Source organism: Apteryx rowi, unplaced genomic scaffold, assembly GCF_003343035.1.
Source record: "Apteryx rowi isolate R43461 unplaced genomic scaffold, aptRow1 scaffold_28, whole genome shotgun sequence".
NCBI classification, from domain to species: Eukaryota; Metazoa; Chordata; class Aves; order Apterygiformes; family Apterygidae; genus Apteryx; species Apteryx rowi.
Window position 1 is genome coordinate 845,980 of NW_020449196.1, and position 22,191 is coordinate 868,170.

The 22,191-nt window shown below is 41.1% G+C and overlaps 1 protein-coding gene across 1 annotated transcript in view; it reads right to left on the reverse strand.

Moving 5' to 3' along the window:
* LPCAT2 (lysophosphatidylcholine acyltransferase 2) overlaps positions 1 to 22,191 on the reverse strand; it is a 35,723-nt gene that overhangs the window by 10,960 nt on the left and 2,572 nt on the right. Inside the window, exons 2-11 of the mRNA XM_026068853.1 lie at positions 17,616 to 17,755; positions 16,297 to 16,514; positions 14,838 to 14,950; positions 12,122 to 12,182; positions 11,151 to 11,209; positions 9,810 to 9,844; positions 7,169 to 7,223; positions 1,998 to 2,080; positions 1,310 to 1,435; positions 28 to 181 (exon numbers count right to left, since the gene is read on the reverse strand). Of these exons, the coding sequence (XP_025924638.1) occupies positions 28 to 181; positions 1,310 to 1,435; positions 1,998 to 2,080; positions 7,169 to 7,223; positions 9,810 to 9,844; positions 11,151 to 11,209; positions 12,122 to 12,182; positions 14,838 to 14,950; positions 16,297 to 16,514; positions 17,616 to 17,755 (1,044 nt within the window). The remainder of the gene's footprint in view (positions 1 to 27; positions 182 to 1,309; positions 1,436 to 1,997; positions 2,081 to 7,168; positions 7,224 to 9,809; positions 9,845 to 11,150; positions 11,210 to 12,121; positions 12,183 to 14,837; positions 14,951 to 16,296; positions 16,515 to 17,615; positions 17,756 to 22,191) is intronic.

Genomic DNA, 22,191 nt, shown 5'->3' on the forward strand with positions numbered 1-22,191 from the left:
CATTCAGTTAACAGGCTAAATACTCACCCTGTCAAAGAGAAGAAACAGCTCTTTGAGGACATCAGAAATAGGCAGCTTCAAGTACTCTGCAAACTCCTCAATTCCAATCCTTCCCCCTTTGGAGGCACTTGCAATAGCAGCAAAGGTATCCAGCTGCTCTCTGACATGATTCCATTTTAGGCTATGCAAACACAAGGGAGAGGAGATATTTCTATATGCCAGATCTTGGACAGATGGAATTTCAGTAGGAGTTATTACAGTGTTCAAAGACAAAAAATAGCCAAAGAGAGCACGTGTGTTAGAAATGTGGTACTTCCAAGCYGGTATTTTGTATGAAATCAGCAATTAAGGACTGCCCCCCCATGGTTATTAATATTAAAAGCAGGCAGTTCTATGCTTTGGTAAATCAGAACTTCTTAGAGTTACTTCCAAAACCTAGAATCCTCTTTCCAGTAACTAGGCTAGTCTAGYAAAGAGCTTTTCATTGCCATAAATTGAGATGCAGTGTCGTTTTGCTGCATCACGCCATACTGTGAATGTTTCCTAAAAAGAAGGGAATGTGTCTTAAAGCCATAGCTAGCTCTCTACCCAAACACCAATATTGCTTCAGCCTGGGAAATATCTGATCCCTTTGCAGGAATACAGCACTGCATCCTGGTAAGAATAAGTAGGATGGAACTACTGAAGATATTTCCAGAGAGCACTGGATAAATGGATGTGTGGCACATGTGTAACAAGTCTAGAGTCACTGTGCACACTGCAGATGTGACCATGGCCGTGCCAGGTTACTAGATGGAGTACAATTAAGTGGGTCAGTCCTCAAATTCCACGGACTGTTTCCAGAGAGAAAAAGTCACCACCACTAGGGAAATGTGACTGCACAGTGCAACTAAGAACAGCAAGCCACTGGCTGAAGTCTCAGGCCGGAAAGAAGGGTTTTTTACTTCCTACTACACATTGCCTGTGCACCTCTGCATGAGCAGTTTAGATGAGGCACAAAGATTTCCATCAAGTGCCTAGCATATGTACTGCTCTACCTTCCCCACCCTTTGGTGAGATACATATGTAAAAGGCCAGAAAAACACATTTTTCTCTTGTAACATTGTCCATAAATACTATTAGGGATTAGTTTTTATTGGAATTTCCTCACCTCTGATTTCCATATAGCTTATATATGTAAGTTATGCATGTAAACACATTATATTATGGAGGGTCAAGTCAGCTGCCAGGTAGTTTATCCTTTTGTAGATGGCCATCAACAACTGTAGCACTGCAATAATTAAAATACCAATGGCTAAACTTCCCTTACTTGAGTTTCTTGCTGATTTTGGTGAACTCCACCAGCCCAGCCTCCATGGGTAAAGTCAGCTGTCCTGCCGAGATCATCAGTCTGCAATCTTCAAAAGTATGATCAGTCACTGGCACGTTCAAAGCACTGAAACAAAATTATGGAAAAAGAAAATCAGCTTCTTATATTAAAATGGCTTTTAGTTGACTGCTTCCCTTCTCACCTCCTTAGTTTGGCCTTAATGCTAACATACAAAACAAGTGATAATTCATTCTTGCACTGCTACAGGTAGGATTGGGTGCTGCATACTGTTCTGTGAAACCATACTGTGAAGCTACATTACAGTAATATCAAGATGTCTTAAGATTTAGTCTTGTAAATGTAGCCCAGTAACCTCAGAGAACAAACCTCCCACTTATTCTTCTCAGGCAAATGAGGGAGCAATTTATTCCCGCTTTTCCAAAAATTACATTCCAACATAAGAACATCTAATAATAATAACATCTTTATATTCTATAGAAAAACAATCAGGGTGGTTTGTTAYAGGAATTTGACACTAGAAAAATTCCTATATATAGTACCTAGAACTTGATTGAGTTGTGGGACAGTCTAACAGTACCTGAAGTGCTTTCTGGCTAGGATATATTTGGAACTGCTGGATACATAAAAGAAAAGTTCTCAAAGACTTTAGTCATGACCGAGTACGTACGTTGCCATGGTTTGTCGGACTCTGTTGGCAAAAAGAATGGGATCGTTTTTTTCTTCCTCAGTAGGAACGTGAACAGGCAGAAACTGAAAGAGATGAGGTGTCCAGTCAATTCAATAGTCACCCCCTTGTTAACAGCATGGGCAATTTTTTGTTACTGGTTGGAAGTAGGGGGAAAAGCAAATCAGCCATGCAATGATGGAACTGGACACTAGAGGTCTCAACAGCCTTAGAAACCACTCAGCCTCTTCTGCACCAGCCACGCAAATGGGATTTAGTCCACACCTGTCTGTAAGAGTGGTAGGAGCTGCTTTAATATGAAAAATCAAAACCCCAAAGAAGGAAAGTATAGTAAATGCATAGTTAGTTAGAAAATTAAATGCTACATCAGTAAGAATGTGAGTCTGAAATACTGTACGCTCCTTTTAAAAGACCCTTTATAAGGGATGTTATATACTGAAAAGTGTGTGTAAGATTTTTAAATACGTGCTGCAGTCAAAGTTGGTAACTGTTAATTTAATGTGACAGATAAGTTTCCTATAATTTTTTTCCTCCATGATAACAATAAGGAATCTGAATTGTGAATTACGAGCAGAGCACTAAATGTATACAAATACTGTAAAAGTCAGTATTTTAGAACCCCCAGCAGACAGTAAAACAAACAAACCAAAAAACCACAAAATACCCCCCCCCCCAAATGCCAAACAGAAAACACACCAGATAGATATGTAAATGCAAAGACACATTTATGGTTGAGGACTCATTAAATGTTGACATGTAAGGAGTCAGATGCTAGTAGAGTCACGTTATGCTAGCAATGTACTGCAGGTGAATTCTATGTGACATGGTGTGAAACAGCATCTCTTTTTAAAGCACAGTGTGTGGACAAATATTCTGTAATTTTGACTTCAGTCTATCTTGTGTTCGCTCACAGCTCTGTTCGCTATACTTTTTTCTCAGTTCTGTCTACTGCTATGCCCTACCCTCCAATACTGCCCTTAAATCCTAGAATACAGCTATTCTAGAAGTGTAAGGTGTTGCTTACTGTTAGCTGGAGACACAGTTACTAAGTATGGTCAGTGCGTTTCCTCAGTTATATTCTAGTTGCTGGTGGTGCAATAATGTACTGGTAGCTATTTCCTATATAAATACAGTCCCTCCTCAACAGCCTTTTTTGTTTGTTTTTGAGGAATGCTGCCTCTCTTTGATCATGAGCAGTAAGTTTATGGAATCAGTTATCTGTCAAGTAGCTGTAACAATTTTCTGTTTAGTGCTAAGAGCTTTTTCTCCTGTAAGGATGGAGGGGTCCAGCTTTCCACATGAAGGGCTGAGATTTCACTCCTTCTACAAGCAGCCACCTGCTTTGTTCAAGTCTGACCCGTGTCCCTGCTTATCACAACTCCCCTGCAGATGTCACGTAACTCTGTTAGGTTGAGGAAGCGCAGACTTTGTACAGACACGGATCTGTGTCGTCATGGGATGAGATGAAGTCAAAACTCTGATAAAGTTGATCTACACAAACCTGGTCCATGATCTGGAAGGTGGTCATTACTTCATTTGAGGCTGAGGTCCTGCCCAGACAGCAAATTTAGATTTCTGGTAGGTGAAACAACATCTCGTGTCCTTCAAAAAAACCCTACAATTCCTCCGAAAACCAGTTTGCCAAGAACCACAGCTGGAGGTTAAGAGTTTGGTATCTTGGCCTCCTGAGGTGGCATGCAGGAGTTCCACCCCCCTGCCCCAGCTGCTTTTCTGGTGATAACTACCAAGTTATACCTTCCCTGTCAAATTCCAGCCCTGTAAGAAAAATTCTTCACAGCTCTTTCAACAGCAAAAATACTTCTCTGATCTATTTTTTAACCTAGTCTCTCTTCTTATGGAATTTGCTGAATGCTGTATCTTCTGCAGCCACAAAACTCACTGCCAGGTTCACGGTTTAATCTCCAGTACACACAAGTTGCTAGCCTATGACTACGCAGACACAAACACGCTCCATTGGACTACAGGAGTACACCACTGCTCATAACAGCAGCTAAAGGGGCAGAGCAACACTGAGAGGAGCGGAGAGGCTGCTTGTCCACAGTATTTGGTAGTAAATGAAGTGGCCACTGCTAAAAGGAGTAATCTTGTTYCCTCCCTCTCCAGATAAATCTGCCCCTTTCTCTTTTTAGATGTGGAAGTACTTTTGCATTGACACTAAGTAATTAATTCCACTTCAGGCCATATGCTGCTGTGAAAGATGCATCATGTTTCGGTTTTATCTTTTGGAACTTGAACTCAAATTTATTTTAACAGGCAAATTTGAGTTCTGTTCTGAAGTAGGGAGAAGTAGACCTTCTAGTGGAAGGGCTACATTAACTACTACTTACTCCCACATATAGCAATTATATACAGATACATCCTTCTGTACAAAAGCCTTAGGAGAATCAGATCTTTTGTAAACATCCTCTAAATAAAGATGTGTCCACTGCACATTATATACTATATAGGATGCTCCCTTAAAAATGGATTTATTTCAGTGTTGCACAACAAAGATCATATTGCTAACTGTTAGTAGCAGTAACACTGCTTTCCAGCTTTGTGGAATTCTGTATTTTGCAAATTAACAGCAAAACACGTCAAATTTCTCCCATTGCTCAGGTCCCTAAATCAACTTAGTCCATACTGACAGTCCTTTGTGGTCGATCAAGAAACGTGAAGTAGGACACACAGACAGACTGATCATGCCTCAGTAAGCTGGCTCCTCACTCTGTGTTTTGAATGTTGACTCTTGGATGAGGAGTGAGCTGTTAGTAACAATTTATGCAGTGTGTATGTTCTTCTAGTTGTCTTTTGTGTTGTGCAGCTGATTTTAATGAACAAGAGAACAGGTTCATTAAACAAGGCTCAGATTTCTTCCCAGCAGAAAAACTAAAGTCTTTAAGTAAGCTCTTAGCTGCAGAAACCTTTCAGAGTTGAGTCTGGTAAGATGGCGAGGAAGAGGATAGTCTGAAGGGAGCAGGAAAATGAGAAGGTGAGGAAAAAAGAGAAAAAGGTTACCTTTTAACATAATATATTAAAACAATTCTTAGTTGAAATATTTGTAAAATGCACATAGTGATAGCAATGAATTCATAATGCTTTAAAAATAAAGGCACTTCTGACAGCTTTCATTTAGCAACTCATCAGGTTAAGAGATACATAGATAAGGACAAATCTAAATATATTACTCACTGTCGTTCTGTTCTGGTTGCTGAGATATTTGTTTATTGTTCATTAGCAGTGACTAATAACATGAATACAGGCATAGCTCGGAGATATTGCGGGTTCGGTTCCAGACYACCCCAATAAAGTGAATATTGCAATAAAGCAAGTCACATGAATTTTTTGGTTTCCCAGTGCATATAATAAAAGTTATGTTTACACTATACTGTAGTCTAAGTGTGCAATAGCATTATGTCAAAAAAAAGTACATACCTTAATTAAAAAATACTTAATTGCTAAAAAACGCTAACCATCATCTAAGCCTTCAGTGAGTTTTAATCTTTTTGCTGATGGAGGGTCTTGCCTTGATGTTGATGGCTGCTGGCTGATCAGGGTGATGGTTGCTGAAGGTTGGGGTGGGTGGTTGCTGAAGGTTGGGGTGGCTGTGGCAATTTCTTAAAATAAGACAGCAATGAAGTTTGCTGCATCAAYTGACTCTTCCTTTCATGAAGGACTTCTCTGTTGCATGTGATGCTGTTTGACAGCATTTTACCCACAACAGAACTTCTTTCAAAATTGGAGTCAATCCTCTCCAACCCTGCCACTGCTTTATCAACTAAGTTTATGTAATATTCTAAATCCTTTGTTGTCATTTCGACAATGTTCACAGCATCTTCACCAGGAGTAGATTCCATCTCAGGAAACCACTTTCTTTGCTCACCCATAAGAAGCCACTCCTCATCCGTTAAAGTTTTATCATGAGATTGCAGCAATTCAGTCACATCTTCAGGCTCCACTTCCAATTCTAGTTCTCTTGCTGGCAGTTCTAGTTCTCTTGCTGGCAGCCTGTCCTCTGAAGCTTTGAAGCCAGGCATTGACATCTCCTCTCTAGCTACGAAAGTCCTAGATGGCATCTTCTTCGAATATAAGGCTGTTTTGTCTACACTGAAAATCTGTTGTTAGTGTAGCCACCTTCATCAATTATCTTAGCTAGATCTTCTGGATAACTTGCTGCAGCTTCTACATCAGCACTTGCTGCTTCACCTTGCACTTTTATGTTGCGGAGATGGCTTCTTTCCTTAAACCTCATGAACCAACCTCTGCTAGTTTTAAACTTTTCTTCTGCAGCTTCCTCACCTCTCTCAGCCTTCATAGAATTGAAGAGAGTTAGGGCCTTGCCTTGGATGAGGCTTAACATTCCCTTTGGCTTAAGGGAATGTTGTGGCTGGTTGGATCTTCTAGCCAGCCCACTAAAACCTTCTCCACATCAGCAATAAGGCTGTTTTGCTTTCTTATCATTYGTGTGTTCCCTGGAGTAGCACTTTGAATTTCCCTCAAGACCTTTTCCTTTGCATTCACAACTTGGCTGTTTGGCGCAGGAGGCCTCGCTTTTGGCCTTTCTCGGCTTTCGACATGCCTTCCTCGCCAAGCTGAATCATTTCTGGCTTTGGATTTAAAGTGAGAGACGTGTGACTCTTCCTTTCACTTGAACACTTAGAGGCCATTGTAGGGTTATTAATTGCCCTAATTTCCATACTGTTGTGTCTCAGGGAACAGGGAAGCCCGAGGAGAGGGAGAGAGACGGGGGAACGGCCAGTCGGTGGAGCAGTCAGAACACCCACAACATTTATCAATTAAGTTCGCCGTCTGATACGGGCATGGTTTGTGGCACCCCAAAACAATTCCAATAGTAACATCAAAGATCACTGATCACAGTTCACCATAACAGATATAATAATAATGAAAAAGGTTGAAATATTGCGAGAATTACCAAAACGTGACACACACACACGAAGTGAGCACATGCTGTTGGAAAAACGGTGCTGACAGACTTGCTCGACGCAGGGTTGCCACAAACCTTCAATTTGTAAAAAAAACAATATCTGTGGAGCGCAATAAAACAAAGCGCAATAAAATGAGGTAATACAGTCTATTAAAGTATAAGCTCCCCAGTTACTGGATCTTAGTATAAAAATATTTCTAATTCTTACCTCAACTTCTACTCTTGTGAAGGGCTGACACAGCGTCATTAGGCACAGCTCTTTGCTGCAGGCAGGGAAGAAAGAGGAAGAAAAATACATTTTACTTACTTTAAACAAAGGTTTTGCACATCAGTAGATGAAACTTTTTAAAGCATCAACCAAAACACAGCTGATACTGGACAAGGTTTTTAAATACCTTGCAGGGAAGTTTCCTGAAGCGTTGCTTCTGAATGTTTTTCTACTGGGCTTCTGCATATACCTGCTGCTTTCTAACTGGGCAGGCAGCTTGCTGCCTTTGCACTTGTCATGCACATTGACAGTACCATATAACTCTTCAGCTAGCAAAATGCATATGTTATTTTATTTTTTAAGAGGTGAAGAGGTACTGGATTTTAACGCTTTAACAGCTTTGACTCTGACAAGTAGCTCTACTTCCGTATCTTTTATTCTCTCGTCTGCAAACTGGGACCAGTAACTTCCTTCTCAGAGGCGAAGCAAGGATTTGTTTATAGTTGCTGGCTATTTTGCACATTATAGTAGTGTTTACAGAAGTCTCTTAATGAAGTGTCAGTATGTCTGGGTCCTTCTGTGCTGTAAGAAATAGTCACTAATTTTAACATTAACAAGTAGGGGGAGGAAGAAGCTGGGAAAAAGGATAAGCGTAATTACTTTCACTTCTGACTGGCTTGTTCATTTCACTACAACTTTTAAGCAGAAATACGTTTGCTTTTCACTTTAAATGTTGTAAATTATTGTTTATGAAGCAATCTTTCTTCTGTTCTCATTTTGGATTAAAAAGAAAAAGAATAGGAAAGAAAAGAAAGGCAAAATGTAGTGGAAGAACCAAGCGATCCTTTCTGCTGTATGTAGGAAGCCACTCTCAGTGCTTGATTTTGTAACATGTAATTTTAGGCATTCCTTCCAGTAAGACACAAGTGCAGGAAAGAAGTAATAAGTGAAAGCAGAATCCGGGTCAGGAGGTTTCTGAGGAGGAGACTAATATCATCCATCCCAGAAGCAGCATCCGGCGTGCGACCGTTCTGCACGTTGTCATCAGCAGCTCTGTGCAAGGCACTTTCTGCTCCCAGATACAGATATTTTTGTTAAGAATCTTGAGCTTCTGCACCAACCAGCCCTTGTCACGATCTTTCCAGGCTCTTCCTTTTGACCTTCTCACAGGTTTCAGTTTGAGCCCTCATTATCCAGCCACCATGCTTAGAGCAGTTCTCAATTTTTAGTGAACAGGCAACCTCCTCCTTTCCACAGGAATACCTCCGACTTCATTGCTTTCTTCACTGATTTCTACACCGTCTCTCAGGTCTGAAGAAACCCCTCCTATTCTTTGCAATCTTCCAGCATAAATTCTTCATGGGGGGAAATCTATAGTATGCTATTGAACTTGCAATATATTTTAATAACAGTCATAATAATCGATAATTATTAATTAATAAAATAAATTAAAAATTAAAATCAATAAAATTAAAATTTAATAAGATTAATAAAATAAATAATAATATAATAATTGTAATAATAATAATTAGTACGTTGATAACAGGATGGCAAAAGCAAAAAATTATTGGGAAACTAAATAAGAGATTGACATTTTCAACTAGGTCAGCTTTCATAATGTCCATTCTGCAAGTGTGTCAGTACTAGGATTAACTAATAATAGCTTAAAAGGCACTTATGATCTACTCCAGTAGTTCAGTTATGGCTTAAATACATTTGCACTTGAAAAAACAAATGCTGCCTTAAAAATTTTAGTCACTTTGTCAATCAGTACTGCTGTACTTCATAGATACACTACCTATTCCCCAGGAAAATATGGCATATGTATTCTGCAAATCCACATATTGTTTTAATGAATATTTATAATATAAAAAGTATTTTCCAGACAGTAGTTTAATGTTTTCAGTGCAGTTTATAAAGGTGGGTTTTTTTTAGTAATTTAATAAAATGCTTGAGTATATTTGAGAGCCACCTGTGTTTAGAAATAAACAGAGATCCGTAGCCTACAGGGTCTATTGAAACATTTTTCCTTGTTTCAATGTCAAACACTATACATAGACTCTTCACCGGGATCTCCAAACAACAATTGCTTTTGTTTAATCAGGCAAGATTAAAAACCTAAAGAAGGGTCCTAGAACATCAGACTAGAAAGAGGGGGAATAGTCATAACTTGTTTTGCATATCTTCATTTACTCCTGTGTAACTCCTCAAAGGAGGTGGAGGAATGAATAAACAGAAGGGATAAAATAACATTTATTTTTTCCTGTTTGTATACCATACAGGAAATTGTTAACATCTATGGGTTTTGATGACTATGCTAGTCCCCAAAAGAAAAAGGATTTCAAATCCTTTCCTTGCTCTAGCGTAACATGTATGTATAAAAGCAAAACATAGAAGAAAATGAAACAAAACAGAGGCAGAGCTGGAAATAGCTCTGTTGCAGACCCTTTCTATAGCCATTAAGACATTCAGATTGGAAATCTGCTGCGTAACAGCATTATCCCCAAGTTTTCCTCTTCATAAAAACAGGTCTAGAAGAACATGTGTCTTGGCTTAGCTGAATCCATTTGGCAAATTGTTTAGCAACGGAAAAAAAATAAAAAAATCTATATGTAATTTTCAGTCGGATTAAGAAACTCACAATGAATAGCCCTGCCATGTCCAGGTCACAGTATCCTATGGAAAAAATAAAACACAGAAATGTATGACAAAATCAGATGAATGCTAGAGAACCAATAAGTTACAATGTAAAATGTGCACAAGTTTAGTAAAAACAGATGATGGTTTTACAGTTCTGTAGTGAAAATAAAGGTGTTAATATGACTAGGATTCCTTGCCTTAAAAAATTGGAAATAAGCATGACAGACTTTGGTAATATCAATAATTGGGAATTAAATTTATGTAGTTATTTAGATATTTTAAATTATTTGTTCTAATCCAAACAGCAGAAGTGGGGAAAAAAAACCCTAATAAGACTCTTCCAGAAGGCTTCTCTGGTCCCTTTAAAGAGGCACCCTCATAAATAAGCTGGATTTAGTTTTCAAGGGCATGGCAGCATGGGTAATCTATCATGCTTTTTCTTTGCTTTTTTCCTTTGCCTTTTCTTTTTTCTTATTCTGTTTATTACTTCCTATATATCACTTTTACAATGTATATTGCAGATCCTTAAATCCTATCAGTGACTGCAACGCCAATCCCCTTCAGCAGTTCATGTCTCTCATTGAAATTGAGCTGCAGAAGGATTTAAGGAGGAGCCTGTACTCTGTTTGCACACGAAAGCCTTATAATAAYAACAACAACAACAATAATAATACTTTCTTGGAATGAAAAGTTTGGTCTTTTCCGTATTTGCTGGATGACCAGAAAAAAAATAGCTAACAAGTTGCTGGCCTCGGGTCCCAGCATTACACCTGTCCGGGAAGCAGAGCCATGCGCCTGTGTCCCGGGAGAGACCGTTAAGCATTTACTGTGCGAAACAAGGGAAGGGGGCATGGAAAGATCCATCTGCAGAGGCGCCCGGCCGAGCTGCCTGGGGGAGCGGGGCCGGAGGTGCTGCGGACTGCAGCTTTGCTTTCGTTCTGRAACTGCTCGCAAGCCCCTTTGCAGAAAAAGTATTTTGCACTTAAACAAAAAATGATGTCTAGCAGGGAAGTTGTTGTGTGGATGTTAGAGTTCCAGAAACAGACTCTGCGGCTTTGCAGGAAGTTTCTAACTTCCGCCACAATACTTCCCCCCGCCGCCACTCGCGCTTACTTCAGCTCTAGCTAACAGCGGAGGAGCCGGCGCTACCTCTTCACAATCAGAAGAGCAGCTGCACCGTGCCGGCACTCGGGAGGCCTGGCTGCTTACAGCAGCACTCCAATGCTGAAGCTTAGGGCAATAGATTCCTTGCTGACAAAGCAAAATATCATCTTAGATAGATTTTAAGTCAGGATTTTGCCTTCCAGATAACCAGTTAGTGATAGAAGAAAGCTCTACGTACCAGCCTGTTGGGGTATCGGAGCAGCACAGGTTGCACAGGAACTCGTGGAATGAAGGCACCTACAACCACAGATGTGTGCTAGTGAGACTGAGCTTAATATAGCAGTTGGAAATTTTAAGTAATTCATGTAAGACATGGTATCTGGCAGGAGAAATTTTTTAAAATGCCAGAAGAGTGGAGAGTTAGTTTTTAGTTGCTTTGCTTTGAATCAGCAAGGTAACAAGCAAGATGTCAGAACAGACAGAAAAGTGCTCGTCCCAGCSTCAAGGAGAAAGCTGCCTCAGGTTCCCAGGCTGTCCAAACTCCTTTTCTGTGCATTATCTCCCCACCAATTGCCATTCATTTCAGAGGCTTAGATTTTCACAAGGCTGCTGAGCATTTCCTGAACCCTTCTCTGTTCTGATTATCTTGATAAGTGAAGGGGATCTGAGCACGTAGTACTGGTTTTGTAACTTTGCTACCTAGGACACGGCACAACAGTAAGAAGGGACAGCACTTTAGCTGAAGTGCAGCACGACAGCCTAATGGTCAGCGATACTATCAAGTATCTTTCTGTGTTTAAAATAGTCTGCCTATGTTGCTAAACACTACACAGAACAGATTTCATAATTTGGTTGCTAAGTCTTGCATAGCAAAGATTTACAGGAATTTAAGATAGCATGACTAAGTTGAGCTCAAAGAAAATCATAAGCAGCAGGCATTTGGGTAGTTTATCTCATAATAGTCAGTCAAGTGTTTGGGTAACTAAAATTACAGCAAACATTAGAGGAAAACTGTACGCAGAAAGAAACTCAACCAACTAACCAGTATACATCACAGACATTTTACAACCTACAAAATACCAAAAATCARAAAAGTAAACTGAATAGTATAAAATAATGAACTTGAAATGTTAGTGATGCAAGACATTGCTACAACGCTGTTGTATTTTACACATTATTTTCCAACAAAGAATCGGCAAAATCTCTCACCTTGTTTAAAKGTGATCAAACATGATCGGTTTGTACAGGTGCCTTCTGGGAAAATCAGTATCTTGGATTTAAAGAGAAACAAAATAAATACATATTTATTTCATATAAGGGTTATACTTTAGCATCAGTTACATGAAGGCTGACTTCTTACGCAAGCTCTGCGACATGTTACACTGCATCACAAGAATATTATCACTGTGTCAACGGGAACTGGATGCATTAGTGAAAGATGCCCACAGCAACAGTYATCTGATTCACCTTGATTCGGAAACAAATGCTTTGAAAGAGAGGAATTTTGGGGAAAGACCTTTACCAATTCAGAAATATGATACAAAAGGCTTTCACCGTTTCATTTGAAGTTTTTAGTGTTGGTAATATTATGAAAATTGTTTCCCTGCCAGCAGCTTCTTACCGAACCGCAGGGTGCAGGGCACATCAAGGAGCGAGGGCTGCCCCGAAGTGCACGAGGTACRTGAGCGCTTCCGGGCGCAGATGCTAACAGCACGAGTCGAGCTGCCAGCTGCCACCAGACGATCACAGCTTAAGGGCAGCAGCCAAAGGCAGAGAGAGGAGGTGCCTCTGCACCCGAAGGCATTACGCACTTCTGCGTAGCCTCAGCCCCCGAATGACTCCTGCACACCGAACACCCGGAAGCTTTCTGAATTAGCTTCTGAAAAATACTAGGTGTGCAATGAGCTGCAATGCGACACACTGAATCCAGCCCCCTCTGGAACACAAAGCAGCTGTACGTTTCTCATAGCACTACAGGATCTACAAAATCTCCGCACCAGAACTGGTCTGGATCAAAAGGGTGCTCAGGGCGTGCTCTCACTTCAGTCCAAACGGACAGGTCAAGGCTGGACGAAAGAGGGCATCACTAGGTCATACCTGAGAGCCACACACTGTTTTAAGGTATCATAGAGACAGCTGGAAGTGCAGGGATGCCTAGAACAACATATCTGTTTACAGTTAGGTCTGCATTAGGAGTTCCRTAATCAGAAATGGTTTGCTGATGCTGTGGATACAAAAATGGACATGTTTCTGCTTGGCATATGTTGTAAGCCACAGAAAACATATTAGTGGCTGACCAAGGGTTAAGAAATCATTCCTGCCTTCCCCTTTGTGCTGGTAGAGGGTTGGGAGAAGCAACAATCAGGTCCTCATGTTATTAATAAGCACCAGCATTGTCCAGCCTGTTGTGTTGTGGTTTTAGGAAGAAGGAATTGGGAATCCATCTGCCCTTTCTTTTTTATTGTACCAAGAGAATGCAGCCCAGGTCCTCTGAAGGGCATGTGACAGGCAGCATCTTGTGATCCAGTTTCTCAAAAAAAAAAGAGTAGGAAGATGTGGCCAGAGCACAGGACTAGGAATCAATCGGTGACACCCCCAGTTCTCCTGCTGACTCAATCTGTGAGTCAAGTAATCTGAGAATTTCCAAGTTTATTTATGTCATAATATAGATTATACCAAGAGTAGAATGGGTGTAAAGCCAGTTCCCCTTACCTCCCCATGCTGTTCTCAGCAGAGATTTAAGTTTACCAGAGCTCTGCTGGAACCATTTCATCCATAACTGCTTAGCAAATCATAAGCATCAGCATAGTTTCTAAGCACAGTAGTACAAAAAAAAGCCTTCCTAGCTTTGACGTGTGCATATTTAAAATCCTCCATACCCTTGAAAATTTGGGGGAAAAAAAAAATGGAGGTGCTAAAAATGTTTAAGGCAGCTTAGAAAAAGGCATTTACTAATCAAATTAAAGTAGCCCAAAAACTAGAGCTTCTTGTAAGTGAAAATGATGCATGAAATAAMTAAATAAATAAAGCCATTCCAGGAGAAATGGTGAGTGTCGGTCCCCCCTCAGACTGGCAAGCAGGGACACTTGGGCATTCTCTGTTTCTAGAGAATCCATATAAATCAGAGCAGTGCATTCAGGTCCTGCAGTAGAGATCCCTGCCACTGGAGTCTGTTTTTTCCCTAGCTTGTTTTAATTTTCCTCAAGAACTGTTTATTGGAACAAAAGTGAAGCAAAAGTTAACTTTTCTCAAACATTTAGGAAGTAGCCAACTATGACTAAACAGATCTCATTATTTTTGCTACTAAACCAATCACTTCTTTGAGCTTTTTTTTATTTTAAGCAAAACAAACCACTGCAGAAAGAAATCAAGAACTAATTTAAAACACAAAGCATGAGACTATATAAATCCACACAGGGTATCTCTGCAGAAAAGCAAACTGAGCTTCACCTTTAACTATCACCCACAAACAAAATCAGTGTTTGCAGCTGAAGTACTGCTCATGGGGCAACTCAGACCACCTGAGTTACTCATCTCATCCCCCAACTGTTGTGAGCACAGCTCTGCAACAGCTTCTCGCCCACAAGCTAGCTTGAGAAAAGTGATTCATATATAAAAATGCAAGTCATCTACTACACTGAAGACAGCATATTAAGAGTTAAATACGGAAAAGAGAAAGTCCAGAGCACCTGCATTTTAGAACAGCAATCGGTACTGGCTAGATTTTAACTGATTTATTGTCAACAAAACTCCTTCTGGGCAGCAGCCTCTTTTCTTGCCTTTCTAAACCTGTCATATACCTGAGAGCTGGCCTCATCTTCATACATCAACAGAATCCCATTCACCTGGGCACTGCCTGCTACTGGGATTCACGGTGTATATGGAAAATTAATGCATTATAGAAAAATAGTAGTATATTTATTACCTGTGGCCACTGGCCTCCTGATACCGCCCGCTTAGTTATCTCAGTGACTGTGTTCTTCCGTGAATCAGGATCTTGACGTGACACTGATACAGGCTGAAGGGAACTTAAAATTGCTGTGAAAGAGATCCAAATTTTATTCATCTCACACTAGTGTCCAGACTAAACATGGGTTCAAGGCGCTCTTGTTACAAAAGCTTCGTATTCTCACACTAGGAGGCAGACTGCACAAAAAAGTTTCAGACTAATTAGGTAGGAAGAAAATCATTGTTGTCTTTGTTCTGCAAAAGGGGAAGCAGACACACAGACAGAGCGACACTGCCAGGCGAGAGGCCTGGCAGTGGGTAGAAGCATGCCAAATTCGGGCAGCCAAACACATTCTGCTTATATTGCCATTATCTTTCACTGAGCGTTTCCACACAGGTCTAAGGAAGAGACATGCTCAGGTATCTGCTCAGGGATTAAGTTGTAGCCTGTTTGGCCACCCTGGGGCGTAACCCACCCAGGCTGCAATAAACAGGAGTTTGAGCCCGTGCTGAAGAGGTGAGTGAGACGCGCCTTTCGCGATACAGCGCGTACACGGCTGCGTACGCGCTTGTGTGTAAACTGCAGAGAACAAAACTCAGTTGGTCTAGAGCCCACACCTGAACGTGTGGACATACCAGAGAGGTGACAAAAAACTTGGGGAAGAATTATCTCCCATGTCCCACTCCTGTGCTTTTAAGAGAAGATCAGTATGTTACCACTTAGTTTATTGCCCACAGAGTCAATTTTCTGTGTAGCTTCCTGAGTTTAGTTTTGAGTCAGCGGTGGCTTTTTCTTTTAAGAGTCTTATAGAGAGAAAAGATGTACAGCCAGCAGAAGTCTACAGCTGATTCTAGTAATAATACAAACGGGAGTTCTTTTTGTGCCAGAAGGAGGAGAAAATAATAGAAGCATGACTCATCTGATCTTCTCCATTCTCTGCATTAATTCCTTCCATTTTACTCCCATTAAAAAAAATCTGTAACAGTGCCTGCAAGTTTCAACTTATGAACATGGTATTTTCCAGACTGCTGTAGTTCAGGTCTGTTTTGAAACAACCTTCAGCAATCCGTGTTTTTCAATTGTGGACCAGACTGTTAATAGATGGCAGTCGAACAGATTTTTCAAGCTACCTAGGGTGAGAATTTTCAGAGAACATTTCTAGCGTGAGCAGTTATGAAACAGGCTTTCAGTCTGAAGCAAATTTAAAGTGATATGATATCTCATTTCTGAAAGGAAACAGCATACTTTCAGATGTCCTGACCAATACAGAAAGATTTCACTGGAAATTATTTTCTTTGAAAAATCTCAGTAGTGCCTGTATCTTTAGAACCTAAGGGCCTATGAAAGTCTGCCCCTAAATCACTTTCAAAGTTAAGATTTTGGGTTCATGTCAGCTTGCTGACTTTGAATATTTTGTTTTTTCATAAATACTTACTGCCAAATAGCGGAACTGACAGGTTTTCTGCCCTAGACACCATCGACGGCATCCCAGTTAGGGCAGAAACGATGGCATCGAAAAAGCTTGAATGAGGAGCTGCAACAAAGATCGGGGCTTCCAGCGCACTTGCTATTTTCCCTTTCACTTTAACTCGGAAACCCATTACGAAGAACATGGTACGAGTTAGGCATGAAAGAGCTGTCTGGATCATCCTTCTGTAAAAATAGAAACACAATAGTATCACCCATCTTATAGTTAGTATTTCTTTCATACTTTAAAACAGAAGCCTATAAAAGTAAGCTTTCTCAGTGTGCCAGGCATGGGGTAGCAATCCTACTCAGAGAGAGACAGCAGGGGAAGGGAAGGGAACATCAGCTATTCATGATGGAAGCAGATTACAATTTTAAAGATAAGGCAACACACAGCACCTTCCAAAAACACCCTCCCAGGTGTGCTGTTTCTCTTGCCATATTTTATAGCATTGTAGCATGACACCATGGGGGGGGGGAATTACCAGGTTCAGCATCCTTCTTGTAAGAACTACATGTCTGAATCAAAAGTACCTCTCATTAATTCTGATACTCTTCTTTTACTATCACTTTTAAGCAAGTGAGATTAAATGACAGTGTTCCCTTACTGGGGGACATGTTCCCTAACAGGGCTCTCCATAATCTCTTGGTCTTGCTAGAATTCACTTCCCATTTTTCCTTCTTCTGCATGTAGTTGCAACGAATCACATCTAGAAGGGAACCAAGTTACTCTGAGGCCAAAAGTCAAGTGACTAAAACCTCAAATCCACACATGCAGCTGTAAAATAGCCCTTCGAGGGGAACGTAGCTAAGAAAGGAGCTGTCAAAGCTAATTTTGTCACCAGTGAGAGCATAGCAGAAATGGCAACGGCTACACTGAACCTCAGTCTCCTATGCAACATAAGTTTTCTTACTTAGTTTCTTTTCTCAAATATTCCTAGCTGCATTATTACTAAAACCAGTCCTGGCTTACAGATAGTCTTTTTTATAAAGATTTTTTTAAAGATTTTGATTTAGTCTCAGAACATTAAAAAAGCATTTAAAATGATCTGATATTTATGGGAGATTAGAGAAGCTTCACTATTATTATAAAACATACTCATCAAAAAGTTGCTTTATCTAAATGGGTAAAGTATGTTCGTACATAAACTAAGATTTGATTGAGGATTCCCTCTTTAATCAAAAGGAGAAAGGGGGTGSAAACAAAAGTTTCAGACCCTAGTTTTGTGTTAAAAAAAAAAAAAAAGGCAAGCATAGGGTTTTCCACAAGCTTCAGTCACTTTTTACCTTCTCCATCCTTTAAGTGGCACAGATCCTTTTCCAGGGTGACGAAAAGTTGCAATGGCTGCAAATACCCATGCTAGCATTAAAACGAATGCAATGCATGCGGCACGGAGTGGTAGCAAAATAATCCCTAGAAGAACGGTCTGGAAAAAAAGAAGGGAAAAACCTAAGAAATGGTATCAACAGGACTTTGATATCTATTTTGTTATATAACATGGACTTTAAAATACTTACGTTACTGCTACCTGATTTAATAAGAAAAGCATTAATGATTCCAGTGTTCATATGCCCGTGTATCACCTACGCGAAAGGGGGAAGTCAGTCGTGCACAGCCTTTCACAAGTCAGGACTGGAACCACTGGGGTTTGGGGCCCGGATACTGTTGAACTGCGACGGCACGCACAGTTCTTTGGCTTTAGTTCACACTTACACTCGGTCACTAGCATCCAACCAGCTCAGATCAGTCTGCCCAGCTGATATGTGTACCTACTATCGAGCCTTCTGCCACAAAGTGCGACCTGTCTGTAAGCCAAGTGGGACTGCTAAAAGGATGACAACGTACTTTCGTCTTTCTAAAATGACAAATCTTGTGTTGAGTCACACTAATGCTGTAATTGCTTCTCACTACTACTGCCTGGAGCAGCGCATGGGCAAAACAGCTTCAGCTTCCCTAGCTGTGACTTAGGACTCATGCAGAAGGAAGTTTTCAGTAAAACTGAGACTGTGGTTTAAGGCCTGGGTTCAGGCTGCGCAGGGCCTCGGGAGGCTGCAGGAGCCGCTCTTGGCTGTTTGCCACTGCCTGGCAGGGGTTTGCTCACTACTCACTGTACACGTATGGCAGGAGCCTTCTGACTATGAAGATTAGCTTCTTGTCTCTGTCTCTTTGAAGGATCTTGGCTATTAAGCTCTTTGCTAGGACCTCCTTGAAATTTTCAGAATAAATTGAGAAAGCTTAGTTCCCCTTCCTCCCCCCAGTCAGAACACTGTTATTAGCTTGCGGCAGATGAAGTATACTTTAACGGAAGCAGGCAAACTGTCGGGACAGATCTGCTCTGGTCACAGCCAGCCAAGGCATGACCACACGGGCTTTGGTAGCAAAGTCAGCCTGAAGCAGATGCAAGCTCACCTGCAGTTACTGCTTCCTCAGTTCTTCAGGTACAACTGTCAGGGGAGCGGGGCAGAATCACTAACATGCCCTTGTTGTGAATAATCCCTAAATATCACCCTCAGCCCCCACGCCGGAAGGGATTTTCCACCTGMATGACGCCTGCACAGCTCCACGAAGCAGGTGTACTGGCACAGTGCTAACAGCTAGTTGTGGTACAGGGCAGGGCAGGAAGAAATTCTTAATTGCTTTACCCTAGTAAATTAGCTTAGAAACCATATCCTGGAGGTTGGCCTTTATGGCGCAACACAGCACTGTGCCGATTGAGCAAGCCCTGGTCCCGGGAGGTAGCTGAGCCGTGGCAGCGTACCGCATCTCGGGAGGAAGGCACAGCGTCACGCTCAAGGCAAGCCGGTAAATGGTTAAACTCCTTTTGGCTAAGTTACTACACGTTGATGAGGACTGGCTCAGTATTTATACATAGCGCACAACACAATACGCACCCAAAACAAAAGTTATTCACTATGACAATTCTGTTTGGACTATGTTTCTAAACCTCCCTCAAACTGAGTATACAGGTGCATTGGTAAACACAGACTGCCAGCTCCGCCATTTCAGAACTATTGTGAAAGTTATTCAAGGAGAATTACACTAGTTCAACTATTTTGGTAAACATTTACCCCGCAATGCTGTAGTAACATCCTTTGTTCTACAGATCTTCTGATGATACGTAGCAGACATGGTGAATTCATCTAAAAAGCTTGCATGATACTGCGTGTCTTTTGGGGAGGTATCAGCCTAACTACATCTACAATAAGAATTTGATTCATTACTTTTAATCTAAAGTTTTACACAGTGTTTAATCAAATAAATAGTTGTAAGAGATCTGCTAAGTACCCATTTTGGAAGTTAAATCTGAATGCTCTGTAGTCACAAAATGCCAGCAATTGTCAAGTGGATTTTAATATGGTGAAGGAATGGGCAAGTTTTTGTGAGTATGCAGTGCCAGATCAGGTAATGAGTTTGGACTAGCCAACCTGTGAGCTTTACACTTTTCTTAAAAAAAGCTACAACTGAGCAACAGCATTCCTCTCTCAAAACCAGCCTTTCTAGTCTGCTCTTTAGAAATGACTACTTAACTGTTCAGGAAAAGCAAGCCTATGAATAATAGATGAGTTTTAAAAATAGTTTGCAACTTATATACCTGAACTATGATTATTAAGCAATACAGTGGATTTTAGTTTACCTCGCCCCTTTAAAAGGAATAAGTGTTTGTGGTACATTTGGGAGATAAGCATTTTTGAGTATTACTTACCCAATTCTTTGATGTACTGGGTTGGGTCTAATTTTCCTTTCCCAGACATAGTCCTTTCCCTTCACCCAAATTCCTTCATTCTTGTCATAATATTGTCTTACTGCAGCTCAGCATTCAAGAGAGCTTCTGGCCTTGGTCTCTAAAGCCTGCAGTACCAGCAAGGACTAAACAGGAACTGTGGCCCTTCAGTACTGCGGTCTGTGCTCCAAAAAGCACAGTGACAACATGCCAGACACAAAAGTGGATGCTCAGTGTAACTAAATGAGAAGTGCGTATGCTGTAGTGCTACGTATGTTCTGTAAGCACTGCAGCGTAGCAAGTTTCCAGGAGAGAGGTGAGCATCCCCCATGGGTTTCATGCAATGGAGAATTGCGAATGTTAATTCTGTTCTTGAAGCATACAATGTTTTTGCTATAACTAGCTATGGATGTTTAACCAGGATGAGAGGCAACAGGCACAAACTGAAAAACAGGAAGGTCCGTCTGAATGTAAGAAAAAGGGTTTTTTTTTTTACTGTGAGGGTGACAGAGCACTGGAACAGGTTGCCCAGAGAGGTTGTGGTGTCTCCTTCCTTGGAGATATTCAAAAGCCATCTGGACRGAGTCCTGGGCAACGTGCTCTAGGTGACCCTGCYTGAGTAGAGGAGTTGGACTAGCTGATCTCCAGAGGTCCCTTCCAACCTCCACCATTCTGTGATCCTGTGAACCATAAACTTCATGGACAACAGGAAAGGGGCTGCTCTGGATCACAGAAGGGGATTCAGTAGCTGGGTCTGAGAGATTCAGCCTTGAGGATTTATTGTTCTCACCCTCTTTTGGTGCCTATCATGGAGAATGTGAAAAAGTCAGGTAACAACTTCAACCAGCCAAGATGTCTTGCTTGTCTCCCAAAACCCAATGAATATTCTTTCCTCCATATGTGTCCTCTTGTAGGTGATCTACAGCCACAGCTCAACACTTCATCTCAATTCAATAATGCAGAATAGGCAACATCAGCATAAGTCAGTATGTTTTGGTTTAAACTACCTTTTTTCTTTATGAAAAAAGGGAGGGAATATATATGCACTGACCTACAATGAAAATAAAGGGTGCAATAGCAAAAACAAAACAACCCCTTCCTCAAAACTTTGATAAATTCATTAATCTATTTTAGGCAGATGCACAGGTGGTACTGATGTGCTGATGCAGGCTATTGGCTTTCTGGGTCACTGTGTAATGAAGCAGAGCTGATTTCTGCTCCATCAGCTGCAGAGCAGGGTAAGAAAAGGACAGACAAGAGAAAGGTCAAGGTAGGTTAGGAAAGAAAAAATGCAGGAGAAAAAAATACAAGTTTAAAGTTTAGGAGCTACTAAATAGGATCAGACCCATTCCAGTTTCTGTATACAGTAATTACAGAGAGAATTATTTTGAGTCATCTGAAGAACCCTTCCCCAAGTTTGGAGTCACCTGTATACTTTTTATTTAAGGTGTCTGCACTGAGTGCATAACCTGTCACTGCTGCAGCTAGCAGTTCTTGCAGTGTAGGTCCCAGTTCCGCTGCAGACTGCCCCTCGAGTGACACATGGGGTTACACTGCCAGGGATGCCAGGAGCCAGGGAAGGAGGAAAGCAGGTTTATCAGAAAGCCACAGCGTCCGGTTTGCATTTTTGTTCAACTTCAGTTGCTGGCAGGTTATCGAGGAAGCGGCACAAGAACAGGCTGGGAGCCTGGACGCAGCCCAACCGCAGCAGAACGCCCCGACACCTGAAACACCGTGAGCAGATGTGCTGCTGTCCAAAGCAGCACACGCATAGCACGGCAGGGCCTTCCAGGTGCGTCTGCGGTACGCCCTCGCTCCCGGCTGCCAATCTGCCTCTTTACTTCAATGTTAAGAATATTCCTGCTTTTAACATGCTGTTTTTTCCCACTACATACTTGACCATTACATAAATCCACAAAGCACCTTTTCTGAATAAATCTGAATCATTACTAATAATGATTTAAATACTATTTGTGCATTGCAATGCAATTCTGACCTTAGGAAGACAAGTCGGCAATCAGGATGAACAGATCTAAAACAAAAATATCCCAATAACAAATTGCCATCCATTTAAGTCAGCGGATGGAAACCTGAAAGATTTTAATAACTCTTTTAAAATCTTGTTTTGTGCATGCAGATGT